Raw genomic sequence first — 16462 nt, 5'->3', positions numbered from 1 at the left:
CCAAAAATGACGTTATTTACTATTTGTAGCATTGTTTTAACCGTGACTTTAACGATCGATGGTCCTATTACACTAGAGGGCGCCCTTGAACAGTCTCTTCTGTCAATATCGTCTTCAATAAATCCTGGAAATGTGGCTTACTTCAGAAAAAAATATATTTGTTCTAATTAACTGCTGTTTTAGCTGCTTCTTTTCCTGGGTTAGTTATACTTACGAATGTAACATAGATTAAAGTAGCTCATTCAAATAAAAGGCCAATATATAAACAATATTTGAGTTGCGACTTAATTTTAATAAAAGGCGTATTTCCGACAGCAAATGAAAATAGCAAAGCTCATCGGTACGTCACCGATATGTTTTTACGTCAGGATAAACTTGTCTATAAGAAAAACATGGTAACTCACGGTGACGTGATGGCACTCGTTTATTTTATTGATAAGGAAATGATGACATGACGCTACGAACGACTTAAGTCACCTTTCAGTTGCCGCCCATGTTACACAAAGTCTGGATAAGTGAGGTGTGTTAATTTGTCATCCTATAATAAATATTAGTGAATATATATAAACAATATCGTTGGGTTTTGCTCTTAACCCATCTGAAAGCAACAGGTGCCGCTGACTGTGATGCTGCATTTACGGAACTTTGTATTTTCTGAGTCATGCTTAAATGTGTTTCATCACTATTGAAACAGGTAACAGTTTAAAACAAATAGCAACAACATATGTGAGTGAGTTAGGTGTGTAAGGCTTTTGTACACACCTGTTCGTAATATTGTCCATGACTAAGTTAAACTTATTTTTTCGTACACGCCTCCAACACCCCGCCTCTTGCGCCTCTGTCCTTTTGAGACTCTCAGCGCAGCTCGCGGCGAAGACTCAGTAAACCTCAGGTGTCAGGTCCTCAGAGGAGGCGTCATCACTTCAATTTTTCTGTTCTTTCGGACCCTTCACACACACACACGCACAAACACACCCCACACTCAGGATGTCTCCGTCCACGTCCCCCCGGTTCTTCACCGAGAGGGAGGTGGCCCGCCACAGCACCAAGGATTCATGCTGGGTGCTGCTGGGGACCAGAGTCTACGACGTAACCACCTTCCTGAGGATGCACCCGGGCGGCGAAGCGCTGATACGGAGCCGCGCAGGGAAGGACCTCACCCGGGTGATGGAGGGACCCCCGCACCGGCACTCGCCGAACGCCCGGCGGTGGTTAGAGCAGTACTATATCGGGGAGCTGGACCAGGAAAGCGGCGCAGAAGAGGTACAGGTAAAACGCTCGTTAACTGGCCCCACCTGTTGCTTTCATCCTAATCCTCAACTCCGCTACTTGAAACAAGAAGAACTCAGCATCTTTAATGGGTTTAAAATCTGTCAGCAAGATTGGGCAACATACTTGACTTTTAAACAACAAGGTGGAAGTTTTTTTTTTTTGTTTTGTTTTTTTCTTACTCGTAAGAAAAATAATTTATTTCAGAAAATCTATTGATTGGTGTCTCCCCCCGCCATGTATCACACACAGCTTTATTTATTGTTGCTTGGAAGTTTCGAGTGTGTTTGACACAGGCGTCATTGGGGACTCCACTCCCTCTCTTTAACTTTAACCTGCTTAATGTACGCAGGTGCAGGTAATCAGCCTGTGACCCTACCCTGCTCAGGTGTTAAAGTAGCCCAGGCTGCTTTCATAGGGTCCTTCAACTTGACTGCATTGTAGGATCGGGTGTGTCTGAACTCCCCTTTGACAATACCTCATAGGTGAGACTAGTTTACTCACTGCGTGTTCATTACACCCACCAGGTATTGATACTCTTGGCAGTGTGGGTTCATGTGAGGTCCTCCTGGAAAATATGAAAATCCCCATTAAGTTTGTTTAAAATTTCCTGGTTGGCAACTGCGCTGAATTTGGACTTGATAAAACGCAGAGGAACAAAACTAGCAGATGACACAATTTCCCCAATTATCATTAGCTTTCAGTGGATCTGCTTGGATTCTGTGCCCCGGTTTACAGACACTAAGAAATTGATTTCCAAATCGAATGTAGAATTGACTAAATAGAGGACTTTGTTTTAAAGAGCAACAGGCAAGTTTTTTTGTTTTTGTGTTTTCTTCTTGGGCCAGGCAAGACGGTTCTGATTTTATCCCTGGAGTGGCTTACCTAAAACAATACAACAGTTGTAACCTAAGTCCTGGATACATTTTTCTATGGAAGCTCTGATTATCTCCCCCTGATAATCAGATTTTCTTTGCTTCACAGTCCTATTTACACTCCATTTATTCCTGCTCACTGTGCAGTTTTCCTATCAGTTTTTCCTTCCACCCGACTCTCCAGAAAATGACCCATTGTATTTATGGTGAACGGAGTCATTTCTTGTGTGTTTTTAGCAATATTCTTTTTTTGTTTTGTTTTGTTTTACTTCCCTTCCAAGATGTCTCTGCTGGACATCTGTGAAATTGGTGATTTAAAAAAAAAAAAAAATTTCCCCTTATGATTGTGTTTGTCATTTAATTTCTGTATTTGTATTTTTTTTCATTGAAAACCAAAAGCCATACACAAAATATGAGGAATTCTGTGAAGGTATTTTACTGTATTGCAAATTGAAATACAAAACACTGCTTGTTAGTAATTTTCCCTCAGATTTTTTTTGACAACCTACTGATCCACTAGTTTATTTTATCCAGTATCGTATTTGAGAAGGTGTTTTTTGGCCTCTTTATTTTGGAGCAGCAGGTCTTGTTCTGTATTTGTGTATAATCTGTTTTTTAATGAGTTGCATTTAATTTAGGCTTTGTAAGCAACGGTCATAAAGTTGAGTCTCTTGACTTTACTGGGCGTTTTTTTGTCGTCCTAACAGGAGGAACTCCCTGCTCTCCTCCTCCTGGACAGTATTGATTGTAGGGGAGGGAATGAGGAAAAGCTGAGGGCAGGTTCACTGGTTGTGTAATCCCTGTGTGGAGGAGGGGCACGCAGGTGACATGGCGGGCCCTTGCACTTGGTGTTGCCTGGGTGTGGAGGGCCTCGGTGTCGATGAATGAGTCAGGGGAGTGAGAGAAAGGGATCGGGAAGGAGAGGAAACTGGTTTGTCTTGTCCCATTGGAGGGGGATTTGAAATGTGGCGGTGTGGACGGAGTTTGGTGGGGAAAGTGGAAAGTTTCCTCCTCTTGTTGTGGCATAAACTCAACCGATTTTTGCTTTCAGTATTCCTGTGTGTGTGTGTGGATTAGTCTTTGTGGACAGTTTTGCATAAATCTCTTGGTGAGAGAGTGCACATTTACATGTTACTTACTAATCTGTCCAGGCTGCATCTCAGCACAGAAAGCTCCACCAAAATAACAACATCCTCCAGACTTCAGGTGCCACACACATAGAAATGACTTCCGGCCTGCTCTTGTTTCAGTTAATCAATTTTCAGTGCGTTAGTCAAACAGAGAATGTGTCAAAGTCACACTGCATGCATTTTCACACCTCCTTGCGGTGACTGGGTTGAGGCTTTCTTTTTCCATTTCTGACGTAACTGATTTCATCACTTCAAATAGTTTTCTGTTTGGAGAGAAGTCAACACTGGGGTCAGTGACTTACACCGGTTTGGGGCACAGAGGGAGGCTTTGGCCTAAGTGTCATTCCCCCAACAACCTCGAAATAAAGATGCCATCTACAATCATGACTACAGAATAAGAAAAACAACTAATAACCCTTTGTAGTTTGTAGTTGAACCTACAGATTCAATTGTATTTTAGTTCTGATCAGTTATTGAGCAATCTGGCCACCTAAAAGATAAACCTGAATGACGGCAGACCTTTATCTGCAGACGAGTACATCGCTATCTTCTATCTTTGTACAAGGGATTTGTGCTGAAGGAAAGATTCAGAAATGTTCTCCATTTAGAGTTTGATGCAAATCTAATCTGAGTAATTAGTTTCATTTTCAGTTGGTGTCCATGATTTACATTTAGTCTGCAGCAGTTTGAACTCTGATTCTCAAGTATTCTTCAGGTCTGGATAAATATAGGAAAACAACTAAGTATTACAAACTTATTGCTAAAGTTTATTCTGCGTGATGAGTAACTAAATATTTAAAATGCAGTTTCCTCAATCAGTTTGGATTTTATAGTGGTTTTTGTTTGCTATTCTTTCATCCTTCTTTCTTTGTCTCTTAATTCAGGCAACATTCAGTCCCACCATTAAATCAGACTTTTATCAGCTTGTCCTTGTAGCCAGTCATGTCTGATCTTCAGTCCAACCAACCTTTTGTCCATTAGTCCTCTCAACCACCTTTTCATCCATCAGTCTGTCCAACCAACTAAGGCCTCAATCAACTAATCAAGCCCTTTATACATTCTGATGTCTAACCAGTCAAGCTTTTATCCATCTTTCTTCGTATTCATTCATCCTATTTAAACTTTATGATGGGGAAAATGATCTTCTCCTTGTCTATCCTATTCCTGCATGGGACTATAGTCTAATTAATTATGACACATTAGCTTTTTCAGCATTTGAGACTGTGAATGTAATCTATTCTATATTTCGCAGGTATATTTCCTATTCTGTTATCTCTTCCCGTTATTCTGATTATGCTAAAATGACAAATCGTCAACCATGGGTACTCGCTTGTCTCCAAAACGGGACATAATCAACAAAATTTCATCCTGTAATAGTGAAATACCAGATAAACTAATGCATCTGGTATAAACTAATGTAAGAGTTTATCCGGTGTGAGGAGATAAAAATAGTTGTAGGTTATTAGTATCAGAAGGGCAGGAAATCATAATATCTTGTAACCTGCTTCTTTTTGGACAAATGTACAATTGCATGTCAATGGGCATGATGATTTGTTTTGTTTTTTCTTTTTTAATTTTTGTCTGTTCGAAATAAGTTAATAAAAATATATATGTAATTATTTTCCCGGTATGGCACAGATATTGGTCCTGCATGGCAGGTCTACTTGCTCTGCTCATTTTCTCTGATCTTCCAGGAAAATGAGCAGGAAGGACTGCATTGTCCTTGAGTTTAAATCGTGTCCTCTTTTTACTTCTGCAGTCATCAGTCAGTGGGCTATAAATAAATTTTTATCACTGTAGACAAACATTGGGTAAAACCGTAAGCCAAACTGTTGATTTATAATAATGTCCAATTACTACTTTAAAGTTATATCACCTAAAAATTGTTGCTTAAATCTCTCTGACTGTGTTCCAATGGGGTGGAGCTGAAAAACTGAATCAAAATGAACTGAACCATCAATAACCCAGTGGAAAAAATGATTGTGATAAGATTTACAGCAATGCATCATCATCATTGGTCAGATATGGTTTTTATCTTTTATTGCTCCCAGTTTCAGCTTATGGAAGCGCAATAAAGCATGTGCTGGTTTATGGCTCCACTTTCCTGGCAGAAATTCAACTTTTTTTTTTCCAGCTTGTTCAACAAGGATAAACTGAGGATGTTCACCAGTGAAATACAAATATGTAAGAGCGTTGGATATAGAAAATTGGCATATTGAAATGTTAACAGTTAGGATAAATGTGATGAATATAATTTACTATCTTGCTGTAAGAATTTAAAATGACCAAAAGGCACAAAGTAGGGCATAAGGGACCACATATCTTTGCTGGTTGGATTTTCAGGCGGTGTCTGACAATAGTCACGTTACTTTCAGATTGTGAAAATAATAAAGAGCAGCTCTTTCAAGTTATTGATCAGCCACATCAAGCGTGACTTTAGTTAGTTATTTGCCAAAATTTATAGAGATTGATTCCATAAAGAATATAATCTTCATTTTGACCTTGGTGAGAGTTAAATATCTACTCTGATAATACATGGCAACAGATGGTCTTATTCACCTGAGATGCAATAAAAACAAATCTTTACAGGCGTTTGGAGGGGAATCAAAACAAATGATTTTAAAAATTAGATAAGAAATCAAGTCTGAATAATAAAACAGCAAATTTGTTTGAGAAACTTCAAAAACCTTTGAAACAGCTTGTTGTTGGACAATTGCGATTATTTAAGTAATTAACCGTCAATTATTCTGACGATTAATCTGTTAAAAAAATGACCCATCCAGAAGATTTTGGATTTAACCACTTAGGCCTTTTTTTATACAATATTTGAAATGCATTAAAAGATGCAAACCTCCCATCCCCCAAAGTAATAAATGTTTTGAATTAGAAAATAAACATTGTATTTTATTGTATTGCCTAAAATGCCATAAAATAGCCTTCCATTAGCGAAAGCGTGGTCATTTGTAGCAAAAGATTCATCTGCATATAAAAAAATAAAATACTTCTAACATCAACATGTGAAAAGCTCAGTCCTTTATGCGTAAATATTGTATACAGTTCATTACTACCGAGTAAGTTGTTCATTCAGCAAATGGCCTTTGAATGTGTACTAATGTTAATGTTTGATTTTACTAAATTAGTTGACAATAATTTTAATAATCGATTCATTAAGATGAATTGTTTCATTGTGTCTTTTTTGTGTGTCATCAACCTGAACAGCATCTGTGTTTGTCAGATGGTAAATCAGCCTGTAGTAACATCACAAAAAGACATTTTATGGTATAAACAGGGAAGTTTTCCCCTGTTAAAACTCCACACTTTTTCAAGACTTTTCCTTGGTTCTTAGTATTTTCAAGTAATTTTTTATTTTTTATTTTTTATCCATTGTAAGCAAGCTAGCTTTCAAATCAGAATTCAAACGCTAAACGTGTCCAACATGGCTGCCTGGAAGAATTGTGTGTTCTTTTTTTTTTTTTTAGTTGAATGTTTGGCCGACAAAGAGTCGGGGAATCATTAATCACAAGTAGTTTGTAGATTATCTCCATTCTAGTTACAGTTACGGGATTTTTCTGGCAGATTCAGAAACGGAACTGATCTTCTGACCTTGAAAGTGTCAGAGTGGATGGTCCAGTTTAAAGCTCAATCTGCTGGAGCGGAACACTTGTAGCTGCTTGCGTCCATGTCTGTGACGACATGTGCATGCATGTGTGTTAAGGAGCAGTTTTACAATCAAACAGAGGGCTGTTTACACCCACAACAGCATGAACTGGTCAGCGAAACATGGCTTCGGCTCAGAACCAGTGCTGGGAACTTGTCAGTCTGAGGGGAGAAGAAGAGAAGGCGTTTTCCCAACAACATTTTTAGTCCTCAACTTTGCTGATCTGAAAGTTTGTGTTTTATTATCTAGCTTTATTTAAAACGACATCAGCAATGACCTTAAGAAAATGTTGCTGCCCATCAATCTGGGAAGAGTTAGGAGTCCATTTCCAAACAACTTAATCGACCCGTTTACTTCCTGAAATATTTTTCGGAAATCGCTTAAAACGGCTCCATATCTCACAAGGAGCGGAGGTCGCCAGCTGTTTCATCCAATGTAAGAAATAGTAAAAAAAAAAACATTTCAGACCGAACCTCAATATGTTAAATGTTGATGACAAAGTTTAAAAAATCTTACTTGTTTGGATTGGTGGAAGGAGAAAGCATCTTATCTCTAAAAGGAGTCCTGCTAAAGTTGTATTTGAAGGAACGATAATAATTCTCCTTTGAACAAATGAGACAAAATATATTTGGGTATGAGCTACAGCTGATCACTGATCTTTCTAATGTGGCTTCATTTTTGTTTAAAGTAAAATGTTTAATCTCGTTTTTTGCACTCTTGAGGTTAGATTTAAAAAAAGAATCTGTTAAAGACCAACATTTTCCCAATATCCAGGCGCACCTTTGTTTGCTCTTTGCTCCTATCTCTGACTTTATCTGGAATCAAAGCCGCTCTGCCTACCAACCTCAGAAATGCTCAAACATCCGACTCATTTTCGTTCCACCTGGAAAGCTCGTCACTATTTCTTTCTCACTGTTATCAAGTTAAAATGTAAACAAATCTGAGGGTGAAGGGTCACAATGTAGCCGCACGGGTGTGAGCTTGGCAAGATAGTAGGCGCATTGTTGAACTGAACGAATGAATGAAAGAACAATGGGAACGGTATGGAGACCAGCAGAATCTGTTCAAATGGAGTAGAACAGAAGTTGGATAGAGCACTTTGAAGGCTTTCTGAATGTTCAGAGTCACAAACGGCAGGAGTACGGTAAAGCTGAATTGGTGCAGTCCAGCGCTGAGCATGATGCTTGCTTTTAACAAGTGTTTGCGGATGGAATGCTGCGGGGCGAGAGGGTCAGGCTGGTGGAGCGCAGGAATGCAGATTTTTATTGGCATGGATCGTTCTCCTCTCAATGATGGGATTGTCTTCTGCATGAGGGCGCGAGGAAGACGAGGAGGAAGGAACAGACACTTTGGTTAAAAAAAAAAAAACATCATTTAACCTTGGCTAAAAGTGTTTTTGTAAAGCAAACAATTTGACTATCTAAGTTTAATAGCTTTAAAAAAAAAAATTACACCAATATTTTAAAAACTAGATAATTGACCTCAAGCACAAATTATGTATTTTTATCAACATAAATATAATTCATGCTGGTAATTAATTAAACTAACAATGACTATTAATTGAGGCCACAGCGAAGCACAGATTGTCCCAGGTTCTCAGATCCAACTCGTGCGTCATCAGTCTTTCCCATCAAACCATTCGGGCGGGCTGCCTCTTTTACAACTCATGAGAGCTGCTCATCACCGGGGTGATGCATTACTTGGGATATTGTTTACCCTTGTTGCTATAGAGACATTGCAATTAGCACTCAGGTGGAGGCCTCAGGTGGCTCCGCTCCTCGCCACGATTACACCTGAAAAGTAGCGAGAGGGCAAGGTTCAGCAGGGAGGAGGGCGGGGGGGAGTACATGTGGAGGAGTTTGTTAATAAATGGACTAATACTGAGGCCAGTGTGACTGCTTGATTTCACTGCAAGATAATTCCAGATGGGATATTTGTTTAAAATTTAATTGTATTGATGTATTGATTTCTTTCTTCCTTTTTTTTTTTAAATCAGACAATATAAAATCAACAAATCATCTCTGTTTCAAATTTTTTAGATTTTCATTGAGAAACCTTTTTTTTTTTTTTTTTTTTTTTTTTTTTGGGGTGTTGGACTTAACTGGTCCTATAATTACTCTTACATATTTTTTTCCCTTTTATTTACCATCAAAATACAAAAACAGCCATAAGATTTTTAAAACGGACAACAAAAACAAGCTGCAAATCTTAAACAAGGCATAACTTGAGTTCTTAATGTAGTTTTTTTTACTTAATGGGTTTCTTTGAATATGACAAAAGCTTTTGTGCATTTTGTTGGCCAAAAAGTCTAAATCTGTCTGCAAACAAACAGTTTGGCACATATGCCAAAGTAAAAACAGTCAGCCACACCTCAACGGGGAGATCCCACAAAAGGCATGAGAAACTATTTAGTTATACTCGTCTCTGGAAGACGAGGGCATCGTCTTTTATAACACTTGACTGTACTGACTGTTGTCATCATCTCTCTGTGTTAGTTATATTCTGTTACACACATGTATTAGACTGTATGTGTCGAAATGACAAAGAAAACTGTGATGTTTTTACATCCCTAAACCATCTTCAGCTTGACCGGTTTAACAGTTTTATAGTTGAGATGTGGTTAACTGCAACCTTAATTAGTCTTGTGCTTTACAATCATAGTAAACCATAACGGTTTGTGTTAAGGGCTGCAGATGTACTCTAGTAATTTAACTAAGGAGGATAAATCATTTTGTTTCAAATGAATCATTGGCTGATTGATGACTGTGAAAGCCATCCTAAGAGACATTAGTATCAACTTATCATTACCCATTTAATCAGGTGACCTTGTACTTTACTATAATTCATTAATGCATATTGAAAAGAACTGATGTGGAAAAGTGTTGGTAATATTTAGTCATTTAGTAACATGTTTAAAAACTACTACAATTTGAGATTTTATGCATTTTTACTCATTTGGAGTTTTTTTATTTTAATGTTAAAGATCATTTCCCTTTTGGTTGTTGTATATTTGAAGTTAAATTGTAAAACATGTTAAAAATGAGGGAAAGCCCCAAAATCAACAAGCCTGTATTTTAAAAAGAGTAATAAAGGAATAAAGAGGAATAAAGGTTGAGATTATGCAGCTGAAATTCTGCATATATGGCAAGTTATCTTTAATTAAAGACTTTTTACACAGTCCTTAGTACTGTAGACCCGCAGCAAGAATGTCCAAGTTGCAGGGTGGGGTTGATTCTGTGTGAAGGTTCCCCGCCCCCCAACACCAAAAGGCTTTTGTCTGACGATGGATCCACGAGGACAGTTCCTTCATGACAGTCAAGAAGTTAAAGTTTTATATATATTTTTTTAGGATCTAGTGGCCATTGTAGAACAAGAAATGTGAAGGTGAGAGGAGAGAAAGTGGGAATCGAACCCAGGAGAACCAAATGGAGAGTGACAGACTGTCTAAGCATCTTATTGGCCTCTTGACAAGTCATAAGGAATTGTTCTGTCTTACTTTAATTTTTCTGCATCCTGATTTTTAAAACTGACTTTAAAATGTTAGAAAACTGGGGAAAAGGGCTCAATGTCATTTGTTGAACTTTCCAACATCATGTGAGAATAATGAGGTCAAAAGTCTAATAATTAAAAGAATATGACCTCATAATGGGATGTTTAGTTACCCAGAAAGTTACTCATTAACAAAGAGCCTCTTCCTTATTTTTTATTTGCAGTGGTAGAAAAACGTCTCAACTTTTTCTTTTTGCCTTTCTGAAACTGACATCTGCTCTTCTTCCCTTTTTTTATTGCTAAATATGTATTCCCACATTGCATAAAAATTCACTAGTTTGAGATGCAGCTTACAGTTTGTATTTATCTTGGCCCTCCGCATGCAACACTAAAACAGGATCCCTCTATAAAGTTCATTAATGATTTATTTTGCCTGTACAATGAACCTTGATTTCATCCAGGAGAACAGTAGGTGGATGTCTGGCAGTAATTCCTTCTCTTTAGCCGATGTAGCGCTCACAAAGCAAACGCACCAAGTGGATTCGCAGTGTGTTTTTGTTGCATTTGGGCTCTGTGTGTGTGTGTGTGTGTGTGTGTGTGTGTGTGGTAACGTGACACCTTGTTCACATGTTGCTACAGAGCGCCTCTGATTGTTGTACATGCTCAGATCAGACACACGGAGAGGGACCATAAAAATATGTGAAGTCCCGAGTCCTCGTCGCACAGGTTCGACAGGTTCTTTCAGTCGTGGAGGCAAGTTTCTTATCGGCGTACACTTGCTCATCCTTGTGTCGTCACCCTCGCTCTCTTCGCCTTCCATCGTTTGTTTTCGGTTGCATCTCCCCTCCCTTGTTGAGTAACTCAGACATCCATACAGTCAACTGAAACCAAACGCACGGGTCTAGTTTTTGAGTTTGGCATGTTAGCGTTGCACAACTTAAGCCTTGTTTACATTTGTCATTCATAAATTATGTGCTGTTGGAGAGGTTGACTCAAGATTTTTTTTGTCGTTTTTTTTTTTTTTTTAAAGATGGACAACAATGAATGTTTGTCATTATTATTTATAAACAGATCTCTGCCTTATCCAGCTGTAAACCGTATCACTGTGTGGATACATATATTTGCTATACACTATTTCAGTTTAAAAGTATGCGTCAGAAAATATGAATTGGCAGGAAAAGTTTGAAAAATAAAATGTCAAACATAAACAAACATGCAACTCAGAATAAAGACAAATACTGTAAAGTAAAGCAGTCTTTATTTGGAGTCTTTATGGTTCCTTTGCAGTCTTAAAAGTGTGGATGTTTGGATGCAAAAATTAGATATAGAAAGCTTTTTAGTTTCAAGAAAATGTCCACTTATTTAATTATCTAAAAGATGCATGACTGCATAAAATCTAATAGCCTGTCACTGCTGAAGTCACTTAAACCAGTAATTAACGACCACCAATTCGATAATGACTCCATTTTATTAGATTCTGGAGCTCTACCTATACAATATAAACCTGCTATAATAATCCACGTACTCCATTTAAGCCACAACAGATGCAGGACACATGTCCTCCAGCTTGTACAACCTCCATCAGTTAGTTGATTCAGTCAAAACACAAACATGGTAGTCATGTTATTTTCCCTCAAACGGGAAAGCGGCGATGTGGAGAACAACAAAAGTTTAAGCATGGTAAGGTCTCCAGCAACTCTAGCTTTAGTTGACTGACCTGTTCTGGATCCTGGTTTTCAGTAGGGTTTGCCTGGAAAGGGTTTTCCAAAAAACCCCTGAACCAGAATGCAAACAGAGCTACGCAGAACCTGATAACAAGCTGCTGAGGTAATTCTTTCCTTTGAATTAGGTGTGTCTGAACTGTTGAACATCTAACGCATACAGATCAGAGTGCTCTGAGGATCCAGATTGAGAAAGGCACATCAATAGCGGCACCTAAATTTATGGAGTTTAAAGAAAAAAAAAAACTGGAAAATCTTTGATTATCAACCTCTAATTCTAAAATGTGTTGACTCCCTTAACGAAACATTGAGTGGTTTTTGCCCAACATGTTATTATTTTTGACACGATGAATTATGGTAGAGGAACATTAATGGTGAGGCGTTAAAGCAATACAGAGTAAGTGTTGTGGTGCAAAAAGATCAACGTGTGTAGATGTGAGGTACGCGATGTGTGTGACTGGAACCAAGCAGTAGAGAAGTTAGTCAGTCATCTGCTGTGTGAGCGCCCAACCTTGACATGTGGCCAGTTCTTTCACCTGATGCTGATGTCATTGTTGTTAAATTTCATTTGTTGCGAAAGGAAATGACTGAGAACATAGTGTGTGGCTGTTTTTGTTTCTTAATTTGTTTAGTAATATGCTAGTAGTTCACTCTATAGTTGCTTATATCATGAAACTCGGCAGGAAGAAGTTCTTGATCAAGTCTAAAACTGATGATAAATTATTGTAGGCCGATTTTCAAGTTTAAGTTTCTTAAAGCGTGTTGGTGAAGGTGTTTTTCCTCTTCATTTGTAAATAAATCAGTTTGGCGATTTGTTCTGTGTTAGTCAGAGCCAATCATCCAAAATTACAGCTGTTTCAGCGTTAAACTCTTCAAAGTGGGAACCTTTGTCCTGTTCTTTCCACAATGACCTCACGTAGGATACGTTCTGCTGTCACACCCAAGTAAGAACGTGCAAATGTGCTTGTGCAGTTGTTGGGATGTTTGTGCAAACCTGTATTACTTTTATCCAGGTTCTCTAGTCTCATCCTATCACCCTTCAATTTAACCACAGTCTGGTTTTAGTTATTATGACTAAAGCACGGTCTAAAAAAAACTTAATTTGCTGCAATAAGTAGGAATAAAGAAACCATTTAGTGTAGAGCTGTCATGTTTATGAACTTCTAGTTTAATAAAATGTCATTGTGATCAATGATTAACTTGTTTTAGTTCACTGTCATGCAAGTATATATATTTAACTCAGAGTGAGTCACTATTTTAAGACAAATGACTCTCTTATTCAGACAGCACATGAGTTTGATCATAATTGCAGAAATGTAGATATGGGGTCAAGGTGGATAAACTATGTACAACCTGTTGTTCAAGATCTCAAAGAACCACTTTGAGCAGCAATAAATCATACTTTGACATCATGGTTTCTTTTTTTCTTTCCAGCATTGATTGAGTTCATCTAGGTTTATTGACTTTTGTCTCTGCACACAACAGCATCTCACCAGGTTGACATCTGGACTTTGGCAGGAGAATTTCAATACCTTGATTCTTTTGTTTTTGTCATTCTGTTGTAATTTCTCTGCTGTTGGCCCAGTTTGAGGCGAGCTTGAGCTGCCGGACAAATGGCCGGTACTGCAGAGGAAGTTCATGGTCGTCTCAGTGAGTTTAAGGTTCAAAGGTCGCAAAATGACGTTATGAAGTTATGGTTTATGGTACGTTTTTATCTCTAATGCTTATGGACCTCGTGTGGAAAAAGTTTTTCTGAGGTTATTTGCCAAAGATGGTTTTCTGCAGCTGCAAGGAGAAGAGATAAATTGGTCTGCATTAAACATTAAGACATAACATAACAACGTTATGTCTTATGTCAATGGTGTCTAAGACCATAAGACCATGTCAATGGTCTTATGTTAATGTCTTATGTCTTATAATGTCTTATGTCAACATTATGTAACAACGTAACGTCATCAGAAAACGGTAGGCTGTTATAAATATTTTTCCATCATATCCCTGTTTGTCATATTTTACCCTTAATATTTTTTAATGTAATTGAGCTGAATTAAGTTAAACATTCCTTGGAATGAAATTAATCGCTAAGAATTTGTTTTCTTTGTTTCAATAGATTTTGTTAGAAAATCAGATAAGCACAAAAAGGGATTTAAATTTAACCGTTTTCATTTGATCGCCAATTCAAACATTGAAAATGTGACTTTTTACCTGTTTCATGTTTCAAAAGTTTTTTTCTGTTCTATCCTTCAGGTGAAAACTAGGACCAAAATCAGGCCTTCTTAAAATAAAAATCTGTATCTGATAGAAAAAGCATCTCAAATCAAAATATGTAATTGAGAGCAGCTTAGCTTTATTTATTCTGTGTGCAATGAATTTTGAACTAATGCTGCACTGAAATACCATTTTCTGGCTTTCTTCTCAGGTCTGAGAAGGACATTTTTGAAGCCAAAAACGACAATAACATTTTTTTTATTATTGTTCCCCACTCAGAAAGCAGCATCATAGTACATTCATGACAATGAAAATGGTGGAAGCTTTTGGCTTTGATGCATTTAATTAATAGGTGGGTGGGGGAAAAAAATCTGATTTCTGAAGGATTTGACTCGACAATAACTGATCAGAGCTCATGAAGGGAAAATTGGTCGATTGGTGCATCCATGCTTCGAACAAGTTCTTCTAAAGTGTGAGCTTGCACAACCCTGACTGTGGGAACAAAATGCATAGTTTCAAAGATGTGAGAGTTGCTAATGTCATTCTTACAACACCAATCTATCTTTATTGAAGTAATAAACTCCCCCAGCCAGACTGGGGTTGATTTGAGCCACCCTTCCTACCTGCTTTGTAACACCAGAGATGTTATGAAAGCTCTTTTTTTATTTTGACCTGTTGAGTCTTGTCTTTTAAAAAAAAAAAAAGAGCATCCATAAACATACTGTTTTTTACTGACATTTATCATTCTCAGATGTTTGGAAAGAGTCAAACTGCTTGTGGATATTAACCTGAAGAGCAATTCTGTCACAAAGAAGGCAATGACATTGGCGTGAGAATATTTTTCTGATTTTTAAAAAAGGAATAAACAAATAAATCAGGTTTTACAGTGAGGAAACGTTCAGTAGTTTCATAACTGTTTATACTATTTGAACAGGATTAGCCTGACAAACCAACCACAGCCAGGTCTGCTTGAATATCTCGTTCCCAGAAGAAACGACGCCAACCTTCGCCTGTACAGAGTCCTTTAGTCCAACAGGCTCCCCATCTGTGGCAATAAAAAGCTTAGCAATAAAATGTAATGAGGAAATGGGAGCAAAAACGTTTTAGGAGTGACATTAAATATTCTTGAAATCTGTGTTTGGCTCCCACACCAAGTCAAAAATCTAAACTCAGAAACCACAGTAAAACTCATCTGCTCCTAACAGGATCCTGGTCTTAAGCAAATCCAACTTCAGAAGAGCAGTTCATTAATCAGCATAACATTATGACCACCTACATAGCACCTTTCTGTATTTAACATTAATCTTACAGTACAACAGGTTTGGAAACTGAATGGTAATCTACAACCTGGAGAATTTAACTGAACCTCACGTACCAGTATGTGAGGTGTTGGTTAAATAATCTCTTCCACTTTATGAACAGTAGTTTAGGTTTATTTTTTTTATAATCGGTGTGCAGTATTTTATTTGATTTTTTTTTCATTCTGTGGTTTGATGAATAAACGCCGACATAGATCTACTTGATCCTTCGGGAGATTGGTAGAGATGCAAAAGATGATCCGTAAACTTTTTGAATACATTCTGTTCATTTCCCCTATTTGATCTAGTGTGTGTGTGTTTTATTTTTTTATAGCGCCTTTTTCATTTTGCTTGTGTGCAAACAAATGTCAGCTAAAACTTTAAAGCGTCATAAAGGTGGAGTGGGTCATTCCAAGAATATTTTTTCTTTTAATGATTCTGAACTAGATTTAAACCCAGTTCAAAAGCCCAGTTCATTTGATAAACCACAGTTTGTCAAATGGTAAACCTTTGAGCCAACTCGTCACCAACACTGTTCAGTTATTTTATTACCTGCCTAATTCCACTCTTTCACTTCCTCCTCTTGTAAATTTGGTGTTGTTAAAAAGTATTGGTCAGATTTCTGCTGTGGGGTTTTTCCCCTACTTGAATGTTTCAGATAAACCTAAAGTATTTTAGGGACGGATGAGGGGGAAAAAAGTCACTTTGTCTTAAAAGACACAATGCTTTGAGGAAACAATGGAACAGGGGTGTTTGGCCTACAAAAACTAAGAGCAGATTGAAGAGTCATCTAGGCTGCAAAAAAAAAAAAAAC

General features: G+C 37.7%; 1 protein-coding gene across 2 annotated transcripts in view; it reads left to right on the top strand.

Moving 5' to 3' along the window:
• The first annotated feature begins 822 nt into the window (after positions 1-822).
• The window catches only part of fa2h (fatty acid 2-hydroxylase), a 33177-nt gene continuing 17537 nt past the window's right edge, over positions 823-16462 (top strand). Inside the window, exon 1 of one of the 2 annotated variants that reach the window (XM_007558597.2) lies at positions 823-1269. In XM_007558597.2, the coding sequence (XP_007558659.1) occupies positions 988-1269 (282 nt within the window). In that variant the 5' untranslated portion in view covers positions 823-987. The remainder of the gene's footprint in view (positions 1270-16462) is intronic. The other variant, XM_007558598.2, reaches the window with a different exon arrangement.

This window comes from Poecilia formosa, unplaced genomic scaffold, assembly GCF_000485575.1.
Source record: "Poecilia formosa unplaced genomic scaffold, Poecilia_formosa-5.1.2 Scaffold97, whole genome shotgun sequence".
Classification (NCBI taxonomy): Eukaryota; Metazoa; Chordata; class Actinopteri; order Cyprinodontiformes; family Poeciliidae; genus Poecilia; species Poecilia formosa.
Note: the sequence above shows the minus strand (reverse complement) of the source record. Positions and strands in the feature narration are given on the sequence as shown.